Source organism: Mya arenaria, chromosome 6 (genome assembly GCF_026914265.1).
Source record: "Mya arenaria isolate MELC-2E11 chromosome 6, ASM2691426v1".
In the NCBI taxonomy this organism is placed as follows: Eukaryota; Metazoa; Mollusca; class Bivalvia; order Myida; family Myidae; genus Mya; species Mya arenaria.
In genome coordinates this window covers 52,587,393-52,612,553 of record NC_069127.1, presented here as the reverse complement: position 1 = coordinate 52,612,553, position 25,161 = coordinate 52,587,393, and the positions used below count along the sequence as shown (strand labels likewise).

The 25,161-nt window shown below is 35.3% G+C and overlaps 1 protein-coding gene and 1 non-coding gene across 2 annotated transcripts; both read left to right on the top strand.

Annotated features, from left to right (window-relative positions):
- Window positions 1-1,151: 1,151 nt before the first annotated feature.
- LOC128237886 (protein lin-28 homolog) lies at window positions 1,152-18,381 on the top strand. Its single transcript, XM_052953465.1, has 4 exons — window positions 1,152-1,326; window positions 3,749-3,849; window positions 16,268-16,440; window positions 18,018-18,381. The coding sequence occupies exons 1-4, from the start codon at window positions 1,152-1,154 to the stop codon at window positions 18,235-18,237; spliced, it is 669 nt and encodes a 222-aa protein (XP_052809425.1). The 3' UTR covers window positions 18,238-18,381.
- Window positions 8,130-8,212, top strand: Trnal-uaa (transfer RNA leucine (anticodon UAA)). The gene has a single exon. It is a non-coding gene; the product is annotated as a tRNA-Leu (tRNA).
- Window positions 18,382-25,161: the final 6,780 nt, after the last annotated feature.

The window sequence follows — 25,161 nt, the reverse complement described above, 5'->3', positions numbered from 1 at the left end:
ATGATATGTATACGTTTTGGAAAGATAAACCTGTTTGAACTGCCAAAATGCACGTAAATTGAATGTATCAAACATTAGAAGTCCTCATCAACAACAAAGCAAAACAGAAATTCCACCAAATGTATATAAGAGTCACTGAAATACACTGGGTCGATATTTTCTAAAACATCATTAGTCCGTTATCTCCTAACCAAGTTCTTATTATAATAATATTAATAATCAGACTGTAAAAACTATATGAAGAAGTATGTATGTATTTCAAGAAAGTATTTATAGTATATTACAAATGACTTTTAAAGTGTTTTTGGAATACCAGCCCTGTAATTTAATTGGGATGGGCTTTTTACATCATTTCTCAAAATTTCCCATTATAACTTCGACACCATCATGTATATATTTGTCAGCTGACCTTTAGTTAACTTTTTGATCTCTTACCTTGTAAAATTTCTAGTTAAATTTTAAATGGTCAATTTTCTGCGGTCTGCATTCCATTTCAAACGGACACTTTCAAATTGAATTTTTACAGTTGGTGTCTAAATTGCATTGCCCATCGTTTTCACATTAGGTTGACCTTTTCGGTTGAGCTGCTCCTTATTCATGAAGTAATGCTTGTTACTCTGTACCAGAAGGTCAGTGTGGCCGGTTCATGACCCAGTAGTGACACCAGCTTCTGTCTATGACGATTGACCTGCCATTGCCCTCGTCTTGCACTGGTGATGCGCATTAACTTTCTTATTTCACAAACAACTTTTTAACTTTCCTGACTGCTGGCCATAATTTCAGTTTGGTGTGACTTTTAGTGATTGTTAGTGTCATACGTTGTGTTTTGTGTGCTATTTGGTTTTCGTGATTTACGTTACATTTTAAGTGTAGCAGATTACGTCATTCTGTTGTATAACATTTTGATTGGGTAATTGCATTGTGGAATTAATGTGATTGTGTCATATCTATTCTACTCCTAATACTCGTTTGAAGACATTGGATGACCAGGATAATAACGAGGATATTTAAAAAACGGATACAGAGGCTGTACATATGAATCAAAGATTTAAGAGAATAACGAAAGTGACACCGCCAACGAGAAAAGTGACATAAAACAAGTGTCATCGATCGGCACGAGGACAACATTGTTTTTATCGTTGACGTGAATGATGAGCATGCAGCTTATGCCCGTGTTAAACTACAACACGAGCACGAGTTCTCCGAGCTATCATAACCCGGTAGTGAACACCTTCCTCATCAATGATATGAACGGAATCGGCGTTATTGCGACCCAACTGGAAGCCACACATATTGCACCACCCGTGAAGCAAGTCCAGTACCATGGTACACAGATAATTACAATGTTCTACACAGATAATTAGAATGTTCTTTCTACACAGATATTTAGAATGTTCTACACAGATTATTAGAATCGTCTACATATAGATAGTTATAATTTTACATAGATAATAAGAATTGTCGACATAAATTATTAGAACTTTACATCGATAATTAGAATTTTACATGTATTATTAGAATTGTCTACATAGATAATTAGTTCGTCTAGATAATTAGAATTGTCTATATAGAAAATTAGAATTGTGTACACAGATATTAAGAATGTTCACTTCATCTGATATTTCTTCTTTGAAGGTTTGCATGTTTACGCATTTTTGTAAATTGAAAGTTCGTACTTTTATTTTGTATTAAGGGAATAATAAACCAATTAATTGCATGTATCTATCACGTTCGATAAATAATAGTATCAAGCATCACTTCATAGTTCACACTCATGAATTATTGTTTAACTTAATTTTGTCATTTATAAATCCAGAAGGGACGCGATCCTTATTCAGATCGTGAGAAGCAAGTACATGGTTACACTTTTACACACTTGTTATTTAAGTAGAAACTTACCTATCTATGTTAGCTATGTATTCTTTGGTCTATTTCGCCTTTGAAGTTGGCTTTCATGTACTCAATTCGCACTAGTTTATTGAATATGGACTTAATTGAATGCAAGGTTCTTGGAGTTGAGAATGCTCTAATTGTTTGCTGCGACCATTTTGACATTCCTTACAACATTGGTATACGTATTTCGTACTTATAACTAACACTCTTACAAAAAACATGTGTTCCGTGCCCGTCGCTTTTAAGCCGATGGTTTCTCAGTGTTTGTTTGTTCTTCTGTGTCAATCGTATGCAGATTCATTATGAAGATGACCCGTTAAGAGAGAATATTGATTAGAACTATCTTCCTAAGACCACCCTCTGCATTATCAATTCTTGACGTCATACTCGAGACAAATATGGGCGTGGCCTCAAGAAATCTTAAATATTTCTGAGAATTCGCTTTAAGAGATTTCAAGAAATTCATCGGCGGAGTTGTTGGTGACTTAATGATAGTATATTAATTAATAACAGTTCGATAATTATGTATATCATTGTATAATTGTAATACGACGCCATAGATGCCATAACCATGGTGTCTGAATCATTAAGTGCATTACAGACTTGGATTATTCCATCCGCTTTTACAGGTAGAAAAATGCATTATTATAAAATATTATTTAAAAAAATGAACAGAATAAGAATAATTTTGATTGAACAATGTATAAAATCAAGTGTACATTTTCGCTTTCTGTCAGTGACATATTTAAGAACATTTATCGCGACCATTAACTAATTTTGACAGTTTACATATTTCTTACTTTGTGTCATATTAAGTTCAATTTACATTCATTTTATTTTTCTCCACAGTTTCTTACTGCTTTATCGCTAACATTACTACAATTTCCATGTTCTCTCATTTGCATAAATGGGTAACAATTACCTCCTCGAATACAAAATCCGTACTCGACGTGTAAATTATATCCTTAACTCGATATGTCCCTTTTAAGGTAACCTAATACCGATTCTTATTTTGATATAACATATGTCTTTTTAATGAGTTTTTTTCCTTCTGTTAAAGTTTGTTAATAATGGAGTAAACATTATATTTTGATGAAATTTTTATATTTAAATATATGTTTTATTTATTTATTTAAGACTAATTTATTTTTGTGTTTTGTAAAATTTTACTATGATTCATTTTTCACACATTTTCAAACTATTTCGAAAAACGCTTAAACACTCACCGCTACATACAACAACAACAACAACAACAACAATAAAGGAATGACAAAAACACAATTGCCAAAACAACAACAACAACAACTAGAAGAAAATGAAACTGAATCAAACCAATCCTAGACATAAGGCGGGCACAAAATCACAACCAGGAAAAAATAAAATAAATAGGATTCTGTTCGGAAACACATTTTTGTGTTAATGACAAATGTGTTATTACTTATCATATACTATTTTGTTGGTTTATAGATATATATCATTGAAATGAAGAAAAAAATAAAGGTTACTATTTCAAACATTTAAATTATACGACACAATTTCAACGACTTCATGAAATGTTTACTTGGACAATTAGTTGGGAGGGGTGTGTGCGCCGGGATCCGCTGGTGTTTCAAAGCCTAAGAAACAGCAGTTTTTGCAATACAGAAGCACGTGGAAGCTGTTTAAACACGTACCACAAAACAGTACAATAAACATAAATGTCTCATGTTGTCTTCTAATAACATTTGAGGTACCAACTGGAAACCGAGGAATTGCGACACGTTATATTTCGCTACTCATTACATTCAATGCTCGTGTTTGATGTGCTATGCTTTGTATGAATACTTTGTAAAGAAATCATGCTTTTGCATTCCAGGTGGAGGAAGGAGGCGAGGCAAATGTAAGTGGTTTAACGTGGCCAAGGGCTGGGGCTTCGTCACACCCGACGACGGCGGACAGGACGTGTTTGTGCATCAGGTACAGTGCATATTTTAATTTGCGATATTTAGAGACCGTTTCAATACAGGATTTTAGTCACAACTTCAATTATCTTAAACCTGTATAAAGAGCACCAATGGTAATACATCATTTTGTTCTTATTTCCTTATCTCTGTGTTCATTGTAATGATAGTTAAAGCTAATTTCACTCAAATCTGAAGCAGAGTTAAGGAACTACGATACTAAGATATATTCAATTTACGCCTTAAATCGACTAAGATCTTTATTGAAACGCCCAAGGGGGTGTTTTTTATTATGCAACCTAAGTATATCTTACTAAGTATATCGTTAAACATCATTGACTTAATACACTCTATTGGTCAGATATTGATAACAAGTAATCCGATTAGCTACATCGTTCTTAGATCCTATTAAGACCAATATTAAATACCAGCCCTGTGATACATGTGAGTTTGGTTTGTAGTCACCAAGCAAGCAAATGAGTTTCCTTCGGGTAGTACGACCCCCCCCCCCCCCCCTACAACACTGTTACGCAAGACCACTCTCTCGCGTTAGATCGTGCAAACGAGAGTGATTAATATAATGTTGTAATTTTTAAATTTTAAGTGGTGCACCACAGGTAAACAGATTAAATTATTAAATTAATTGCACTAGTACAAACTATTAGACATGTTTATTGATGGATGATGATGATAATGATGATGATGATGATGATGATGATGATGATGATGATGATGACGAGATGATGATGATGAAAAGGGCAACTATGTACTGAATAATGTTTAAATCTGTGTGTTTAATAAACTTGCACATTTGCCTTGTGATTTCGTTGATAACAAAACCATATGAAATTCAAATTCAGAATTTTATTTTTACGATCCTTTATTAATTGTATAACCGCAAAAATGCGTGCGTTTGGCTTGAATGAGCTCCTGAGGCATATTGCGGTTAAGTTTGACTCAGATAAAAAGTGAATGAAATTGCACGGAAACTGAAGTACGAATATACATTTTGTATAACAATTATTTACTAGTCTTGAAACTTATTTGATGTGGATTTACGATTGTTAGCCCGTTGACCGCAAATTCGACAAAAATAAGATATATTTATTTCATTAATCTCTCATACATTTTACAGTGAAAGGGTTAAAAAAGCCAGTAGGCTGTTAGATTTCATGCATATTATTAATGCTGTAGTAGAAAGTAAATGCGCCTTATATACAACTTAAAAACAATCATTTTAGAAAAGATCATACGCAACTTCATGTCGTTTACCCAAAGCGGTTAAATGTTTATAGATATTTTGCAAAAACTTGAGTAAACATAACTCAATAAAACATGATTCAGTTTATTAGCGTTACTAACGCTTTTCGGCAAAATAGAGCATTTGCTTTAATTTTTAATAATTATGAGCTAATTTGATATTTTGAAGAGTTTTAATGATTGTTTTTTAAAAACCTTTCACATAAAGACAATTGTAACTTATGCTCCAATACATATTTACATATCTAGTTCGAACAACTCAATTTGTTCCCTTATCATTGAGTTCACCTACATGGTCGGCATAAGACTTCGCCATCATTAAAAATCAACAAAAATATTATTCACAGAATCATCCACTTAAAAACTATATAAACAATTGTTTCTTTCCCTATTCAATTTTCCATAATGATCTGCTATAAACCAAATCATATCAATTCTTCTGCTTGTTAAATTTCAAAAGAGTCTAAGATTTCTGTATAACGGGTAGCGGCTTCGGCATCAACCGTAACAACTCGGCCATCTCCGGCAATCTTCGGGATCTACTTCGTCATATCTGTTCGGAAATAGCCGAGTAGTTCAGATTTCTTCGTCTAGCTAACTAGCACAAACAAACCATGATATATTACCTACATACTTCAAGACGGCAAAGTAGGCATTGTCTTGCAAGCTCTGTCTTCTCAATCAATACATTCCTGGGAGAAAGTGAGGCAACTGAGCAACCGCAATACATTTCCGTAGGTTTCACCATCCTTCTGCCTCATAATTGTGTCCTTAAATGTGCCGAGTCTTGAACGTAGCACGTGAATCATCAGTTTAGGCACATTCTTGAAATGAAAGTCATTTCTTTGAGAGCATGCGTCTCTGATCAACGCAGTGCCGTTGATTATTACGCATGTTTTATAACATATGTATGTGTAATTGTCGCAGGTTATTTTCCAGCTTTCTTGTGATGCATTTGGTAATTCGGCAACAATCGGAATCTCTAGAAGTCGAAATATATCAAAGTTAAATTGAGATAATAATTATTATTTTTAATTTAAAAATATATTTAACTGCTTTCTGCAGATGAAAATGATCTTTATAAGCTTTTAGCTACCCATCAAATTCTGAAATATTTAGAACACATATATGTTGTCATTTGCATATTTTCGTGAAATGAATATGTTTAACCCAACATGGAGTAGGATTTTATAATGAGTCTCTAAGAAGCTTGGACAAGGATTGTTATTCGTCTGAGAGTACAATAAAAACATATGAATAATATAATATTTGTGTCATTGAAACATGATCAAATCTTGGTCAATCTTATCTTTTTTCTATCATATAATTTTTCTGTTTACATTGTCGTTTTATGACCATTAGTTGGTATTATACGGGTTTGGCACAGCGCCTATAATATATATTTTCTTCAAATATCATATGTTAACAATATTATGCAGATTGCTAGAATATATGCATAAATTGGATGGACACACTTATGACATTTGCATCTTCGTAAGTATTATTGCCTTGTCCTCTGATATTGTGCCAACTAATTCGGAATGGATCAAAGGTCTTGGTATTAATATTGCATTATCTCTTCCTTTTATTGCAAGACACCATTCCGTCACAGTTAATACCATTTGTAGCGGCCTTTGCCACTTTTGTTAGGCTCCTGTTAATGCAATGTTGCAAATTAGTACGTTGCCTTTGACGTCCGACTGCATCTGTTTTGACAGCAGAAATAATTGCTTTTGTATCAAATTATTCTGATTAAAACCGAAATTAACTGGCATCTGCTAGTGTCCTTTTGGTGTGGAGTATTAATGAATTTGAACGCGTGACCAAATGTCCAACAAATATATCCACAATGGGCACTGGACGTTTGCCTCACATTGACCAATGCATTATAGCATCCATGCTTGTGGCCACATGCCGTGTTTAGAATGTGAATTATGTTCTGTAAGGGTTTGAATGCAAACGTTGTACTTTATTTGTCTTGTTTTCTGCTTAGAGAGAAAGGCTGTCCTTAATACCATTGTCCGCTGCAAAAACAGTAATCGAATCTGTCAAGCAAAAAGTCCTTCTCAGTAATTAATGTTTACTTGAATCCTCAGTGGACATTCTCAAGTCTTGGTCAGTTTTCAATCAATTTTCTAGAAAAAACACACATCATTTCTCGTATATGACAATCATACATGTCCTTAAAATTCATTTAAAAATGCATTCTTACTCCGAAATAAGATTTACCACAATTAATCATATTGTTTTAAAATTCCAAAAAGGATGTATACATGTTGAAAACAATGGTTCTTATGAAGGATACCGAGTTTAATTTGAAAGAAATGAGCATAAAACATGGTATTTCTACCTTAAGTTATGAGAATATAGTAGACCGCAGTAAATTCTTTAGCATTTACCAATTATTTAATATTTTTGCGCTGGCTGCTATTAAATATACGGTTACAATCTTGTTATCAGTAATTAATAATTTCCATTAATGCATTATCTAGTAAGTAGTTAAAGGTTTATCAGTCAAACTGGATGTTTGTTATACATGTGTATGTATTGATTTTGAATAAGAGTGTCACTTTAAAAGCCAATTGATATGAACAATAAAAAAGGTATGACATGTTTCTCAGAATTCACTCACTTCAAAGTAAGGCACACCTATTTTTTTTTAAAAATCAATGTTGCATCAGACCGGAAGTAAGTTCTAATTCAGCAGAAAATGTTAAATCTCTGAGACATTTATGTTTTGTTTTTTTTTGTCTTTGATTGCAGGTATTGGACTGAATAAAAAATAACAACTATAAATTGTGTTCATTACTCAGACTTATTAATGTTAGTCTGTAGACGCATTCTCAAAATTAAACATGGAGAGTGCATCCGGGCACTCGTCATTTAGTTATACCGTACCATGAATTTGATATATACTGCTTATTTTGGTGACATTTTATTCAGTTATTACATCGGGTGTACCTTCATAGATTACAATATTTATTACCATGTTTAGATAATTAATATATTTCAACGATATTTAGAGCTGAGTATGTCAGTACGGTGGCCGAGTGGTTAAGGCGTTGGACTTAAGTTCCAATGGACGAATGTCCGCGTGGGTTCGAACCCCACCCGTACTAATATTTTCATGCAATCTGTAGTTTGTTTTTTGTATTGCTCAAATTTATATTTTTGAAATGTTGTCTAAAATTACTAATCAACCTGTTCCTTGTGTGTGAATGTTGAGTTGAGGCTAAGTTAGCACAGATTTACCCTGAATTCTACACGCGTTATGTAGTGTCAGATACAGAACGTCACCGCATACAGGCCGTCAGCGATCTACATGCTGTGCACTGTGAAGCATACAATTCGTGACGACCTTTATACGGTGATACGTACCGCACCTAGTTCGCCGACGGCCTGTATGCAGCGGGCGTTTAACTGCATGCCGCATATAGTTCATCTGGCGTAATCATCATCATCATCATCATCATCATCATCATCATCATCATCATCATCATCATCATCATCATCATCATTGTCGTCGTCGTCGTCGTTGTCGTCATCATGATCATCATCGTCGTTGTCGTCATCATCATCATCATCATCATCATCATCATCATCATCATCATCATCATCATCATCATCATCATCATCATCATTTTCCTCGTCGTCGTTTCCGTTGTTGTCGTTATTATCATCATTTTGACGATGATGCCTTTTTCACCGCATATTGATCGACTGGGCAAGAACTGTAAGCGGTGACGAACTGTATGCGGTGACGAACTGTATGCGGTGACGAACTGTATGCGATGACGAACTCTTTAAGCTGACGAACTGTATGCGCTGACGAACTGTTTGAGCTGACGAACTGTATGCGCTGACGAACTGTATGCGGTGACACACTGATTGAGCTTACGAACTGTATGCGCTGACGAACTGTATGCGCTGACGAACTGTATGCGCTGACGAACTGTTTGAGCTGACGAACTGTATGCGCTGACGAACTGTATGCAGTAACGAACTGTTTGAGCTGAAGAACTGTATGCGCTGACGAACTGTATGCGGTAACGAACTGTTTGAGCTGACGAACTGTATCCGCTGACAAACTGTATACGCTGACGAACTGTTTGAGCTGACGAACTGTATGCGCTGACGAACTGTATTTTCTAACGAACAGTATGCGGTAACGAATTGTATGCGCTGACGAACTGTATTCCATAACGAACAGTATGCGGTAACGAACTGTAAGCGGTAGCGAACTGTAAGCGGTAACGAACTGTATACGGTAACGAACCGTAAGCGGGTAACGAACTGTAAGCGGTAACGAACTGTATACGGTAACGAACCGTAAGCGGGTAACGAACTGTAAGCGGTAACGAACTGTATGCGGTAACGAACTGTAAGCGGGTAACGAACTGTAAGCGGTAACGAACTGTATGCGGTAACGAACCGTAAGCGGGTAACGAACTGTAAGCGGTAACGAACTGTAAGCGGTAGCGAACTGTAAGCGGTAACGAACTGTATACGGTAACGAACCGTAAGCGGGTAACGAACTGTTAGCGGTAACGAACTGTATGCGGTAACGAACTGTAAGCGGTGACGAACTGTATACGGTAACGAACCGTAAGCGGGTAGCGAACTGTAAGCGGTAACGAACTGTATACGGTAACGAACCGTAAGCGGGTAACGAACTGTTAGCGGTAACGAACTGTATGCGGTAACGAACTGTAAGCGGTAACGAACTGTATACGGTAACGAACCGTAAGCGGGTAGCGAACTGTAAGCGGTAACGAACTGTATACGGTAACGAACCGTAAGCGGGTAACGAACTGTAAGCGGTAACGAACTGTATGCGGTAACGAACTGTAAGCGGGTAACGAACTGTAAGCGGTAACGAACTGTATGCGGTAACGAACCGTAAGCGGGTAACGAACTGTAAGCGGTAACGAACTGTAAGCGGTAGCGAACTGTAAGCGGTAACGAACTGTATACGGTAACGAACCGTAAGCGGGTAACGAACTGTTAGCGGTAACGAACTGTATGCGGTAACGAACTGTAAGCGGTGACGAACTGTATGCGGTGACGAACTATATGCCCTAACGAACTGTATGCGGTACCGAACTGTAAGCGGTAACGAACTGTAAGCGGTAACGAACTGTAAGCGGTAACGAACTGTATGCGATGACGAATTGTTTACGCTGACGAACTGTATGCGGTAATGAACTGTATGCGGTAACAAACTGTAAGCGGTAACGAACTGTAAGCGGTAACGAACTGTATTCGATGACGAACTGTATGCGGTGACGAACTATATGCCCTAACGAACTGTATGCGGTACCGAACTGTAAGCGGTAACGAACTGTAAGCGGTAACGAACTGTAAGCGGTAACGAACTGTATGCGATGACGAATTGTTTACGCTGACGAACTGTATGCGGTAACGAACTGTATGCGGTAACGAACTGTAAGCGGTAACGAACTGTAGGCGGTAACGAACTGTAGGCGGTAACGAACTGTAAGCGGTAACGAACTGTTAGCGGTAACGAACTGTAAGCGGTAACGAACTGTAAGCGGTAACGAACTGTATGCGGTAACGAACTGTAAGCGGTAACGAACTGTAAGCGGTAACAAACTGTATGCGATGACGAACTGTAAAGCTAACGAACTGTAAGCGGTAACGAACTGTCAGCGGTGACGAGCTGTATGCGATGGCGAAATGTATGCGATGAAGAACTGTATTCGGCTCTACAACGCTATATTAATTCAGTACTGAACTGGTACTAGGGGCCGTTTCATAACAAGTCCCCTAAAAGGCTTCCCACCTACATGTAGGATATATTTTTAACGTTGCTGTAACAATCTTCTAGGTACGAAGCCACTCCTTGGATATTTGACGAAACGGCAACCAAGCTAGCATACGCCATGTTGGTTTAACAAAATTAATGCTGACCAATGTTACAGTAATAAATCAAGATGAAAGGACCATCAAAGACATGTTAATGTCTCTTTTGAGCATCCGTATTGTCGCCCATTACTTTTACTTTTACACTATTGTGACTGTCCAGAATTACAGCTATCTGAACAACAAAAGGGCCCACGGGAAGGCGTGAGGGTCTCAACCAGTCTTTTATTACCACTTCTGTAGGTAGAATATAAAATCCCTACTTTGTGCAAGATTAATGGCCGCTAATTACGAATTGGAACGCTTCCTTGACGTGAGACCCTGATATTAATTGCAGTTTATTCTTTTGGGAGGTCCAAAATGCCATACGAAGGATACTTCCGGTTATTTTTCGGCAATAAATCACTGGTCATAAGGGCCCGCACAATTCTTTAGACATGCAATTTGGCCCAAAAGGATGACCCCTAACTTGACGTTCTCTCTAATCGTCGGGATGTTTATAACTCTTTGTTTTATAAGAAGGATTTTCAGTTCAACTCTTTCCCTTTCTTTGGATTTTTTTCATTTTCTTTTCAACCATCGCGAATGCGTATTCTGTATAACCAGCAGAAGTATAACATTATTTTAAAGCTGCATTCGCACAGAGTGACCGGTATGACGACTTTTTTATATTTTGTCATGGAATGAGCCAGCTTTTGCGTAAATAGCTAAAAACAGTGATATAAAGAGGCTGTCTAAAATAAGATCGCATTTTTACATATTTATGATCGAAAGTTTATGTGTTATGGCTAAAATTGTTACTAAAGCTATAAGATAATGGAAAATTTATTCGGACAATTGAGATCTGTTATATTGTGAATTATCTAACATGACTGAATTGAGGGCATTGATGCCAATATTAGCTGATTCTGAGTAAAAAAAAACAACAACAAAAACTGTCAATCTGTGAGAGATCAGCTTTTTAACCGTCTTTGCACTTAAAAGCAAAGAGCATTACATAGTTTCGAGGTATGAAAACTTCCATTTCAATGATTTCCCAGTTGTAGCTTTTTGTTCGTTTACTTTTCATCCGACGATAATACGTGTTATAAACAAATATAATTTTAGAACCCCTTTGCACTAAAACGCATATAACAGTAAATATTTTAATTTATTATTTTGTTGTTCATAAATTTAGTGCAAGATAAATGCGTACTTCTTGTTCTGAAAATAGTTGCTATGTATTCAAGATTTTAACTCGAAGGAACGCATATGAACTATGAGCTCAATTACGACACACTAACCCATATTTTGTATGAATGAAATTCCTACCCTACCAGAACTCTGTTCTTATAATACCTAAAGTAAAGTCTCACAGCGTGACATGTTTCCAGATGAAGATAAAATCTCCGATGTTATATCATCATGCATGTTTTCCTCTGTGGGGAGAAACATTATTGTATGATATGTGCTAAATGCATGAGGTAGACTGGTGCCCCTCCCGCCCCCCTTGAAAAGAAAATGGCAGTAGGCTCGTTCATCGCTTTCGTGTCATTTGCAAATTCTAGTGACACTCGTATTCAAAATCAATACATACATATGTATTAAAAACATAATTTTTGAGTAATAAACCTTTAACTACTTCAAAATAATTACAGATAACAAAATTGTAACTGTATTTATTAGCTTGAAACGCAAACATATTAAATGATTGGTGTGAGTTTAAAAAATACTGTGATCAACTATTTCTCTAAACGTAGAAATACCGTGTATTCCGCACCTTTCTTTCAAATTTAACTTTGTATCCTTCATGAGAACCATTGTTTTTTTACATTTATTCATTCTTTTTGGTTTAATAAAACAACTGAATCAATTTTGGTAATTTGGGATTAAGAGTGCATCTTTAGAGTTCGTTTAAATAAAATATACTGGCAAAACATCAGATATCAACAATATGTGCTAAATGCATGACGTAGTCTGGTGCCATCCTTTGAAAAGAAAATGGCGGTAGTATATATATCAATAAGGTATTTTAGGGGCTTGTTCAAAGCTTTCGCGTCAGTGGCATATGTTCAAGTTAGTTCGTTTATAGAAAATTCATATGTAAACTGGCTAACATAAGATATACACAGTCACATACATTCGGTTGTCCGGTAAGCGCAATCGTATTTCGTCAAAGGCGGCCTTGGTTCGAGTTCAGGCCTGGTCATATGGTAGGTTGGTTTGTAGTCATCAAGCCGGACTAATTTCGTTTTCTACGGATATCCGGTTTTCCAATCAACACTCGACCACACTTCTAATGTAACATTTATGACGTCATATAATCAAACCCTAGATATACATATACACTCATTATCACGTGATACATTCTTTCATTTTATATCAAATAATTTCAACACTGGCGGTTCCGTGGTCTAGTGGACACTGCCTATCCAGGGATAGCAGGTTCGATTCCCCGCCGCACTACTAAACAATTACTAATCGTCTTTCGGGAATGACGTGAAATGGGGGTCCCGTGTTAAAGTGCTATACACTGGCACACGTTAAAGAACCAGGGTAGTTCTAACCTAGGTTACATTCTGTCTATGTACTATGCTCCAAAACCATGAAATGACTAACAATCCTATCGGAGCACTCGATGAATGGGCAAGGCCCGAGTGCGACTATAAATAGCTTACACACCACCACTGAAACTAGTCATCGATGCGCCCCTTGCTCCTCGTAATGGTGCACGCAATTTGTTCTTTACGAAGTGTTTTGTGACATGCGAAGAATTATTTCGGAAAAGTCTTAATACAAAATGATTATGATGTTTTTCTCTTAATGTTCAAGACTATCCAATCAGCAAATTTCCGAAATATAAAATGAAAAAGCGCATTGACCAAAAATCGGATGAAGTATTATGTCTAAAAAAATGCATTACTGCTTTTGTACATCCATCACGGATTGCAAAGGTTGTAATTTGTATTCTAGCAAACTTATTATTAATACAAAAATAAATAAAACATGGACTTTTAAAACCTTTTTGTATGCGTTTCCGAACTGTGTGTATACCACGTGATAAATTGCGTCATGAATGCTACGTCGGAAGGCAATATTTTGATTTGAAAAAAAAACTTCAAACAAAGATATCTTCACGATTTATTTACCATTTTAAATGAAACATAGCGCAGTCTAAGCAGCTTACGGAGCCCTGCCTTCGATCTTTTACCAGATTTTGATTGAGAGTTTAGTTTCTTTAAACACTTCGACAAACCTTTTCGCAATACGGCCGTCTGACGGAGCACTGTCAAAACATTATTTTGGAAACAGGTTTGTCGAAGTGTTTGATGAAACTAATCAACTTATCAAACTACGGTAATAAAACAAATGCGATGCTCCTTACGCGGCATAGACTGCCCTTTGTTTCATTTAAAATGGTGTTGTAAAATAAAAGTTATCTTTGATTTAAGACTTCATTTTAAGGAAAATGTTGCCTTCCGACGTAGCATATATGACGTAATTTATCACGTGGTATACACACACTGCCGAACCACCTTCGCAGTATGGAACGACCCTAACATAAAACGTCCAATGTGACAGTTTTAAAGCAGAAGAACATATAGCCGATATGTAGCATATAGCTTAATCCGTTTTGAAGTCGTTGACCAGTCTATAGTTTTCTCACAGGAAGCTTTGAATGAAAAACACATGCTTATTTTTTAAGAATGAGCAATGATATTTCTTCTTCTAGTTACAACATGTACTGCAAAAATGATTACCTAGAGCTAAGTCCAAAAATGATTGATTGCATCTTGCATATTGCATTTATTTAGTTTGCCCCAAATACCTTTGTTTTCATCCGATGACTGGTATGCTGGCTGACGTCATTTATTTCTATAATATTGTTGTCAACTCGTTGCCCTACTTGTTCGAACACATCAAAAGCATTCTGCCTATACTACTGATAATCCGAATTCGTGTGTGGATAATAGCTTAATTACTGTCAGACTCCGTTACCTCGAAGTCCCAGGGACCGGCGAAAATACGTCGAGCCTCGTAAAATTCGAGCCAAGCGTGAATACTTGCATTCAGTATAAAGAAATCGGACCTAAACATCGAGTTCGAGCCAACAAGGAGTTTGAGTCAAGCGAATTCGACCCAACGGGGTTCAACTGTATTTCAAATTCAAGGGTATAATTTTACTTTGACTTCACTCAAAATATATTCTCAGACAATTTATTTTGGTTATTGTCGCCAAGCAAAAATAAACATCAGAAAAGGGACATTCTCAAAGATTTTAAAGTTCCATCCATGACCGCTCATGTAAGATAGGTTCACCCAAACCCGAGTGTAGGATGTTTTGCAGACACGAGGTTAACCGAGTTTCAGCAAATCACCCTGCGCGAGGGTTGCGATGAACCTATCTTACACGAGCGCTCATGGTAGATGAGTTTTCTCCCACCTCAATTAAACAAAATATAGTTAAAAAGTTTTTTAGTATACTTTATACATACGGGTACTTTTTTTTATATACATACGGGTACTTTTTTATCTTTGCCCGAGGGTGCAAGATAAGGATTTCCAGCATGGCCAAATAAATATTTGGATCTTCTCATCATAGGTGGGAGAAAAACGATTTTTCCGTTACTGTCGCCAAACAACAGCAGAGAAGGGACAGTCTTATATCTAGAGCAATCATCTTTCTCTCTCCGAAATTGGTAATTGCTCTTGGGAAATGATGTAGGCATAAGTGCAGTGTCCAGAGGCCACGAGAGCTGTATCGATCCTCTGGACATGCCAAGTTTTGTTGCAATCAATAGCACTGGCCTAAATTCTCCGAAAATAATCGAAAGAGTACGATAGATGATGAATGTATTGCAGTTAAGCCTGGTAAAGTGTTTTCAGTTATTTTGTATCGATGTTATTTGCGAAAAAGAGCCTGAAGCGTTTCTTTTGCAAACATCTACATGACTAAGGTAGAAAATATATTAGAAGGTGATGACAATATATATTACAAAAATGTTTTGAAGTCATGTTTTAGTCGTCTTTTATAAGGCATAAGTGACTTGTGGGTCAGACGTTTGGGGTGTTACCAAATCAATTTCAATAGAGCTGTATTAACAATGATGTTTGGAAGAACAGTCGAACCCCGTCGGCTTCCCGAACCCCAAAACCGTTGAAAACACTTCGAGCCTCGGAAAATTCGAGCCAAGCGGGAATACTTACCTTCATATATAGAAATCGGTCCTTTAAATCCAATTCGAGCCATGCGAGTTCGAGCCAACGGTGTTCGACTGTATTATGAATAAATTTTATCAATAATTTTTCAGTCTGTTATCCACAAAAATGGGTTCCGAAGCTTGGCAGACGGAGAGGAGGTTGAGTTTGAGAGCGTGCCCTCGGACAAGGGAGTTGAGGCAACATATGTGTCAGGACCTTCAGGACAAGAGTGCAGGGGATCTGATAGGCGGCCGATGTCAAGGAAGAAGTTTAGGAAGATTAGGTTAGTCCATCATTTGATATGTTTTTAGGAACGTCTGATACAAATGTGTTTGTAACTTCTTGCCTTTAAGCTGCACTCTTACAGATATACCGTTTTTACACCTTTTTTATTTTTTGTCTTGCAAAGAGCACTTTTGGCGTAAATATCTGCAAACCAATGATACAAAATTGCTTACAAAATCAGATCGCAGGTTTTCATATTTCCGTTCGAAAATTTATGTTTTATAGCTTAAACCGTTACTAACGGTTTATGAAAAATGCATTAAACATCAAATTTTGAATTTAGATATAAAAATCTGCAATCGAATTTTATGTCAGCAAAAATTGGCTCGTGTCAAAACAAAGAATAAAAACAGTTGTCAAAACGTTCAATCTGTGAGAGTGCAGATTTAAAGGGAAGATCAATTACATGGAAAACGTTCCGGAAGACATGGATAGTGCAATATATGATCTGTATTTAGACACGTCTGATACAAGGGTGATCGTAACATCTTGCCACAAAAAGAAGGTCGATCTTAAAGGAAAAGTTCATGGAATGAAATGTTTGTTGGGTTAGTTGTAGATGACTTTTGGTCTGTATTAATTCTAAGCATCGTTTGTTGACAGAAGTTGCAAACATGTTCAGACAAGCTCTCTTAAAATGGCCATTGTCTATAACATTTCAAATGGTTAAATTTTCGATATGAAATGGAGTTCGTTTTTCAATTTTGAATGGAGTTATTTTTTTAATTATCCAAAGCCACTGGAAAAGATCAGACCATTTCGGTCCAAACACTTCCCTTTGCAGTCCAGTAATGTCGGAAACCACGCTTGACAATTTATTTTGATCAAAACAACTTTTATTTATTTTTAAAACAGCGCCATTTAATGAAACAAAATGCATATATACGCTTTCTTTGTGGCACAGATCGTGTCTGTAGGGAGAACACTGCGCAGGAGATTGTATATCTACATCTGGAATATCCAACTCATTTCATATACAGTCGAACCCCGTTGGCTCGAACTCCTTGGGACTGGCAAAATACCTCGAGCCTTGGAAAGTTCAAGCAAAGCAATATATCTTACCTTCAATATAAATAAATGGGTCCTTAACGTCATGTTCGAACCAACGAGAAGTTCGAGCCAAACGAGTTCGAGCCATCGGGGTTCGACTGAAAGTAATCTTCACCGATACAAATACTGATTTATACACCATGCAAGTTTTTCATTTGCCTTTTACCTATGCTTTCATAAAAATTCATTCTTACTCCCAAATAAGATTTACCACAATTAATAGAATTGTGTTAATATATCAAAAAGGATAGATAAATGTCGAAAAGAATGACTTATGAATGATACTGAGTTAAAGATGAAAAACACGTTATTATTACCATATGAGCTGATAGTAAATCACAGTAAATCTTTTAGCACTCACCAGTCATACAATATTTTTGCGTTTTTAGCTATTAAATACAAGATTACAATCTTGTTTTCAGTAATTAATAGTTTCCATAAATGCGTTATTTAGTTAGTAGTCAAATGTTTATCTCTCAAAATGTATGTTTGTTATACATTTTGTAATTTTAAAACCATTTGCAGATGTTATAACTGCGGAGATTTTGGAAACCACATAGCTTCAAAGTGTCCTTTCGGGCCATTACCAAAGAGATGCCATAACTGCAAATCCACGGACCACCTGATTGCAGATTGCCCCATGAAGGACCCCAATGACCAGCGGGGCTCTCGAAAGGGAAGCGGGAACAGTCTAAATGGCGGCAGTGGGGGTGAATACTCCGGAGGAGCTACAGGATATGCTTAAGCAATTAGCAACCTAATCTACCTCATTTTAAACTATTTTGGAATAGTCCACTTTGATATAACTGTTCTTAAGTTTGTATTATTTCAGGACTCTGACACTGTACCGTTAAAAGGCTATAGTAGATAGTTTGCACTTAAATATATGTTTTTGTTAGTTAGTGGAACGTTTTTGAAATTGTTTTCTAAACGTCCAAGTAGCTTTTTCTGATATTAGAGAGGTGGCAAAACACGACGTGTACGTGAACTGGTAAGTGTAGCTACTGGTACGTGTACACGTTGCAATTGAGCATAAAATGCGTTTGCGAAATAACATTTCAAAGGGGCACACCACAGGTTGATTGCAAAAACTTTTTTTTAATGAGTTATTTAGTTTGGGTTATTTGACTTTCCTTATCAAAACAAAATATTCGCCTTTATTTAGCCAAATTATTTTGGCCTTTATTTTAACAAAGGAATTTGTGGCCACGTAGCTATTAATATTGTTATCTGTACACCAATCATTTTCTTTTAGTTTTGCTCATTAAATTCAATAAGTTAAACATGACAATGCATTAATAAAAATGCATCAACTTTAAACTTGAACATATAGGCTCACTATCCTCATGAAATTGTACATGCCATTCTTAACGTATGCAATGTACACAAACCTTGGTGAAGTAGCGCATATAAAGTAGCCCACACATGCATATACCTCGATGACGTAGTGCTTATAAAATAGCCCACACGTACACGTATCTCGATGACGTAGTGCACATAAAGTAGTTCACACGTACCCGCAGACGTAGTGTTTCGTAACCTCTCCAATATTTCGTTTTCTTGTTACTTCTATACATCAGTACAATTGTTTTATATGTTTGATGCCATGTATCATATTTGTATTGTTATAGGACCAATTGTGGCTCATATTTTGAAGGGACTGGTTCACAAGTTTTATGTTGGCAGGGTTAATGTTTTCTTGGACGTAATTGAGTTCTTATACTTCTTTTTTTGAACAATCACAAATCAGCAATTGTCAGATAGTCATTTAAATATATTTTCGTAAAATCAAGCTTAAATAGTTCAATTTTAAGTAACTTTACTCTCTCGGCAAATTATAGCATTTTCTTTCATTTTTTAGACATTATTTACATTATAGCTCTACAGTCGAACCCCGTTGACTCAAACTCGCTTGGCTCGAATTCATCGTTGGCTCAAACTGGAAGTCAAAGACCGATTTATTTTTATTGACGATAAGCATTTCCGCTTGGCTCGAAGTTTCCGGGGCTCGAGGTTTCCTGAAGTTTGAGCCAATGGTGTTCGACTGTATTTTGATCTTATGCGATGTTTTATCATTGTTCCAACATTAAGTTAACATTTCACATGGAATAATCTTTATCGATGTCTGACCCCATAAGACGTGAACGAGTCGCTTTGAATGTTTAATAATCAACATCTGAGTTGTGGCATTTATGGGGCCGAATCGTTTTGGAGAATTAGAAATATCGTTGGAGTCGAAATATCACCTGGGCGTATAAATACCAAAGAGGAATATTACGGAAGAAACAAAATTTACAAGTACATATCCCGGTATTTTCAATATAACGAGGCGAAGTTTGAGAAATCGTCTGGAAAACTATTTATTTTCTCTGGCAATATCTAGTAAAAAAAGGCAGCGAGTCTTTGTGAAAAAAAACAACAATAAAAGTACATGCTTTGAGGGTTGATTTGGTGTTTAGACCTTATTATGGATAAGTTATTTAATGCCAATTTACCAAATCAAACATTAATCAAATAGTTAAGATAAAATTAATGAACTTTGAAAATTTGATCGCGTTTAATCTTGTCAACGCCCTCTTGGACATTGAATCAATTACGAGGTTGTCAGAGATTGTTCGTAATTTTCTTAAACAAAAATAGTTAAAAAGGCAGCTTATTCAGAGAGGAAAAACACAAAATGAGTCACAATTATAAATTTTGTTGTATATTATATACGAGTAGTGATCATGTACCCGTGTTAGGCAAATAGTTTCACAACATCTTGTTACATTACTTTTTGTTAACCTGTAAGGCAAGTTTATACATTTTTACAATAAATTTTGATAATTTGTAAGTCAAGATTATACATTTTTACACCAAAATTTGTTACACTGAATTTTGATATCCGTTAAGGCAATTTTATACATGTTTTACACCGAATTTTGTTACCCTAAATTTTGATAACTTATAAGGTAAACTATACACTTTTTACACCAAATTTTGTTACACTGAATTTTGATATCCTTTTAGGCCATTTTATTAATTTTACACCGATTTTTATTACACTAAATTTTGATATTGGCATGGCTTATAAGTTAAACAATATTTTCCCTATAAGAGTTAAGAACTTCTGAAAGAAATTGTCCGCAAACTGCATTGAAAGCTACTATTTGTTTTTCTTAATTTGAATGTAATTTTGTAACGATCGTTTAATAACAACGCATGATAATATTAAATATAAAGATGTAGAACATTGAAGTAATTTCAAATAAAAAACAATCAATAATGATTAAAACATTGATCATAGATAACAGTCATAATAATGTAATTAATGGATAACATGTCAAATCATGGGTACACACTTATTTTACACTACAATATTACATTGTTATATCTTTGTTATAATGTGTTTGTAACCAATCTACCTCAAAGTATTCTTACCTCCAGTAGTTTTGGTGGTTTCAAGAGGCAGTATTTGTTTTCTTATTACAGGAGGGTTGCACGATTCTTCATACAAATTACACGAAAAAGTATTTATATGAAAATCGTATGTTCCACATGAAATTACTATTTTTTTTTGTTTCTGACCAAATACAGCGTGAACGAATTACCTTAAGAGAATTATGTATTTTAGTACTAACCAGTTTTGAATTTAAAATTGTTAAATTTAAACCTTTATGTTTGTGACTTAAAGTGTTAAAGTCATGAAAATGTAAAAACAATTAGTTCAAAATAACCTCCTTAACAGGCACTTGTGTGACGTCATTAGCGGTGTCTTTGAAAAAGTTTTTACAATACGCTCGATATTTTGGGAATAAACAACTAGCCGGACTGACCTAATTCCGGACCAACGAAAATCCCTTATGTAACTAGGTTCGACATTTTGTTAAAAATATGCTGTAATTCCGTATTTTGTTCTCACTAAATCGTCTTATTACATTACATATTGGAGCAAACATTTCGGAAAATGGCTATATTTCCACCGTTTTGTTCAACTGATTGTATTTTGGTTGAAAAATCGTGCAACCTTCCTGAACGACTTGTATTTGTACATCTTATGTTTGCAAATGTCTTTTTTTCTACTGATGAACCTTTTTCGTAGTTATTGACACAGTAAAGTTTTGATTTAATTATGTAATTATGGAAAGTTTGCATTCCTAAAAACGATATCGCAATGCTCACTCTTAAATCTGGTTAGAAATGCTTAGGAAATGAATGGCGACAATCAGAAATGAGTTATGTAGGACATGTTTGATTTGAAAGGGTTTATAATCATCTCGAACATTTCATGTAACAGTTTATGTTTTTTAGGTATTCTAAACGATACGCCTACGCCCGGCTTGCCGGCCTAAATTTGGCAACGCATCGAAATGAGCAAAATGATCAAACTTATACAGAAACTATTAATTAAAACCAGACACTATCAGAACTATATTTTTGTATGAACGTTACACTGTATTTGGCCAAAGTTCAGAGCTTTTATTCATTTTGTTAAAGTTAACAGCGTCAAAAGGTGAAATGATTTATGATGTTTCAACGATGTGCACATATATTTAGATAAAACGTGTAAAGCTGAATCTGTTGTCGAAAAACGTGTTTATGTCCCGCAGTTTACTTATATGTTCATGAAAGTATTTGATGTTTGAAAGTTAACAACGATCCAGTTAACAACGATCCAGTTAACAACGATGTTAACTTTAACAATGTACTGGACAATAGGTCTAATTTCTCAAGATTAAATTTACTGGGATTCAAAGGTGTTGAGATAAAGAAAAGATACAAGATCGAGTATACAAGATCGAGTATTTACGTTGTCAACTTGAACATTGTTCTTAACGATCGTTGTATAAGACTTATTTCTCCTTGTCGCTGTTTATTACTTCATCTTATTATTTTATTCTATCTACTGAACGTTATACCAAAGATTGAATTTAACAACCAAAGCATTTGGGCTTCCAGAGATGTGTTGTTAAAAATTCAAAAGCATTACATTAATATAAATTTGGAAATCAAATCAGTTTTATTGGTTTTATTGTTATCAAAGCTCAAGAAAAACCAAAGTACCTCATATTAAACATGGTGCCATTTCAATGTATAAATGTTGTTGTACATACAATTATGCTTTTGTTTTTTTATAGTTTTAACTAATCAAAATGTTCATGTCTTTATACGCATTTAGTTTTTGATATGTCTGCAACATGAAAAGCTGGTTCGGACTGAGATGGTGAACACATTGTTTGTATGGTTTAATTATATACATGATAAGGAGTGCTTAAGTTTTCCTATCTTGTATATATTATTAAAAAAGGTTTTCACCATCCTTGATCGACACTGCCACCTCTAATACCATTTTTTCGTTTGTCAAACCAACCAATTGTAAAGGTCTTGCTTCTCAAAATTTGTAAAATTATGTTTTACAAATGCATTTACTTGGTATTTTTTCATTCAATATACAATATATTATCACGAATATAGGAGCGTTCTGAATAAGATGTTTTATTGATTTTTTGTCTATATGACAGATTGCAAAATATTACTGCGCAATGTAAACAGAGAAGTTTGTACTACTCATAGGATCTCGGTCATAATCATTTTTTTGCATTTTTCATTCACCATTTTCATATATTACGAAGTTAAAGTTTTTATCATCAAGGAGGTAAGATTTGGTTTAACCACTGCGTGCAGGGTATTTTTCAAATTTGGCAAGGAATCGAAAGGAGCAGAATGACCAAGTTTATTCGGATACGACGAATAATGTTAAAAACAAAACACTATCAAAACTATATTATGTTACGAACTTGATTTTAAATTATAGGAACTTACGAAAACTGACAAATCTGTTAAAAAGAATGACAAATAGAAATTCTAGTTCAATTATGCATTCAGCTCAATATCAAGGCGAAACACAAATATCAAGCATACTTTGATATATTTAACTCTTGCCAACAACAATTGCTTGATAATTTGAGATGCCCTGCACGTTTTTAAGGAGTAAAAATCACAATTCAGCGAAAAAATTACAATTAAAATCAACATATTATGGTGTGACCATTACGGAGGATTTATAAGGTTCTAAACCTGCCATATTTGAAGAATGTTGGTTAAACTATCGGATTGAATGTTAAAAGCTCACTTAAGTTCAAAATATTAGATCGAACGTTGGTAATAGCATGCTATATAAGTTTTGAATCACGTGGTTTAAACGTCACATGTAACATAATCTTGATGCTGTTTCGGACGTTTTACAGCCGGACATTGCACTCATTTATTTTCCAAAAGTTGAGCAATGCGACAAAGTAAATGCATGATGACTTCATTGATATTAGATAATGTAGGCAAATCTTTCCCAAAATATATCCAGTCTTTAAAAGAGTATTAATTTAGCAAACATGTTTCTTTTTTGCCTGTCAAGCTTTCTCGCTTGATCTACAAAGTAATTCACAATTAACTTCTTCATACATATACATACTCCTCATGTGATCATCCTGTGGTTGTTCTTTAAGCATGGGTCATTTTGGGAAAATAATGCTAAATATAAAACACTCATACTCATGTCCGGTTGAAAACGGTCCGAAATATGTATCAACATTATGTACATATGACGTAATACCACGTGGTATATGACGTAAAGTCACGTGGTATGTACATCCATGAATATGATTACGTCCGTCATTTTTCCTTCTGCAACATCATGAAAACTTATCATCAGAAAGGACAATTCAGCTGCTGCTTGTTTTAATTGTATAACTTTGTGTGTGATATTTATTGATAAATATATAAACATCTGAGAGCTTAGGTGAGCGACGTAAGAACCTCACGATGTTCTGGTTATAATAACATTCAGCTAAATTGTTGATGAATTGTTTTTATTACATTTAACATTGAATACTTGTTTTTTATTATTATTTACTAGTTTTATAAATATGAGGATTACTTAATCAATTGTTTGTCCAATATTTAAGGAGAAGTAACGCTCTACGATTGTATTTTGTAGAAATTGAATCATGACTTAAAAACCAGTAAAACTTTATTTCATTTGTATTAGAACCTTCAGTTGATGTACAGTAAACAATAAATATTAGTTCTAACAAAAGTTTTGTGTCTTTGTTTCTTTCTGTTAATCTGCTACGTAAAATGGCTAGTTTATGGAACATACCTGGCTTGTAATCCCTGGCTATCATTGGCCAAAATTTAAGCATTTTATCGCTCTACAAAATTCCGCCAAGTTGAAATTTTGGCCAAGGATTGCATCATTAAAATACAAGCAAATCTAAAATATCTCACACGTGTAGAAGTATAAAGTAGCTTATTCTTTTATAGGCTTGGAAATAGTATCATATATTTTCTGTCAAAAAGAATTATTCAGAAATTAACGTCACTTGTTTGTTTACATCGTTTGTGGTCCGGTACGACGCATGTGCGAACCCGTTTGAAGTCACGTGATTCCTCACCCTGTATACATTACCCTGTTGTGTCACAGCGAATTGCCAAATATTCTGTGTATTGGCTGTGTTCAGAGAGAAAGTATCTACACAGGGTATTGATTTCATAGCAGTGGACAATACACAATATGTAACATATCACATATTTTGAGAATGTGTGTGGGGGGGAGGGTCACATATAGGGGGTTTAAACAATGCCTTTTAATGTGGTAACTGGACAATTCGGCACCGAGATAATTCGGGCTAGT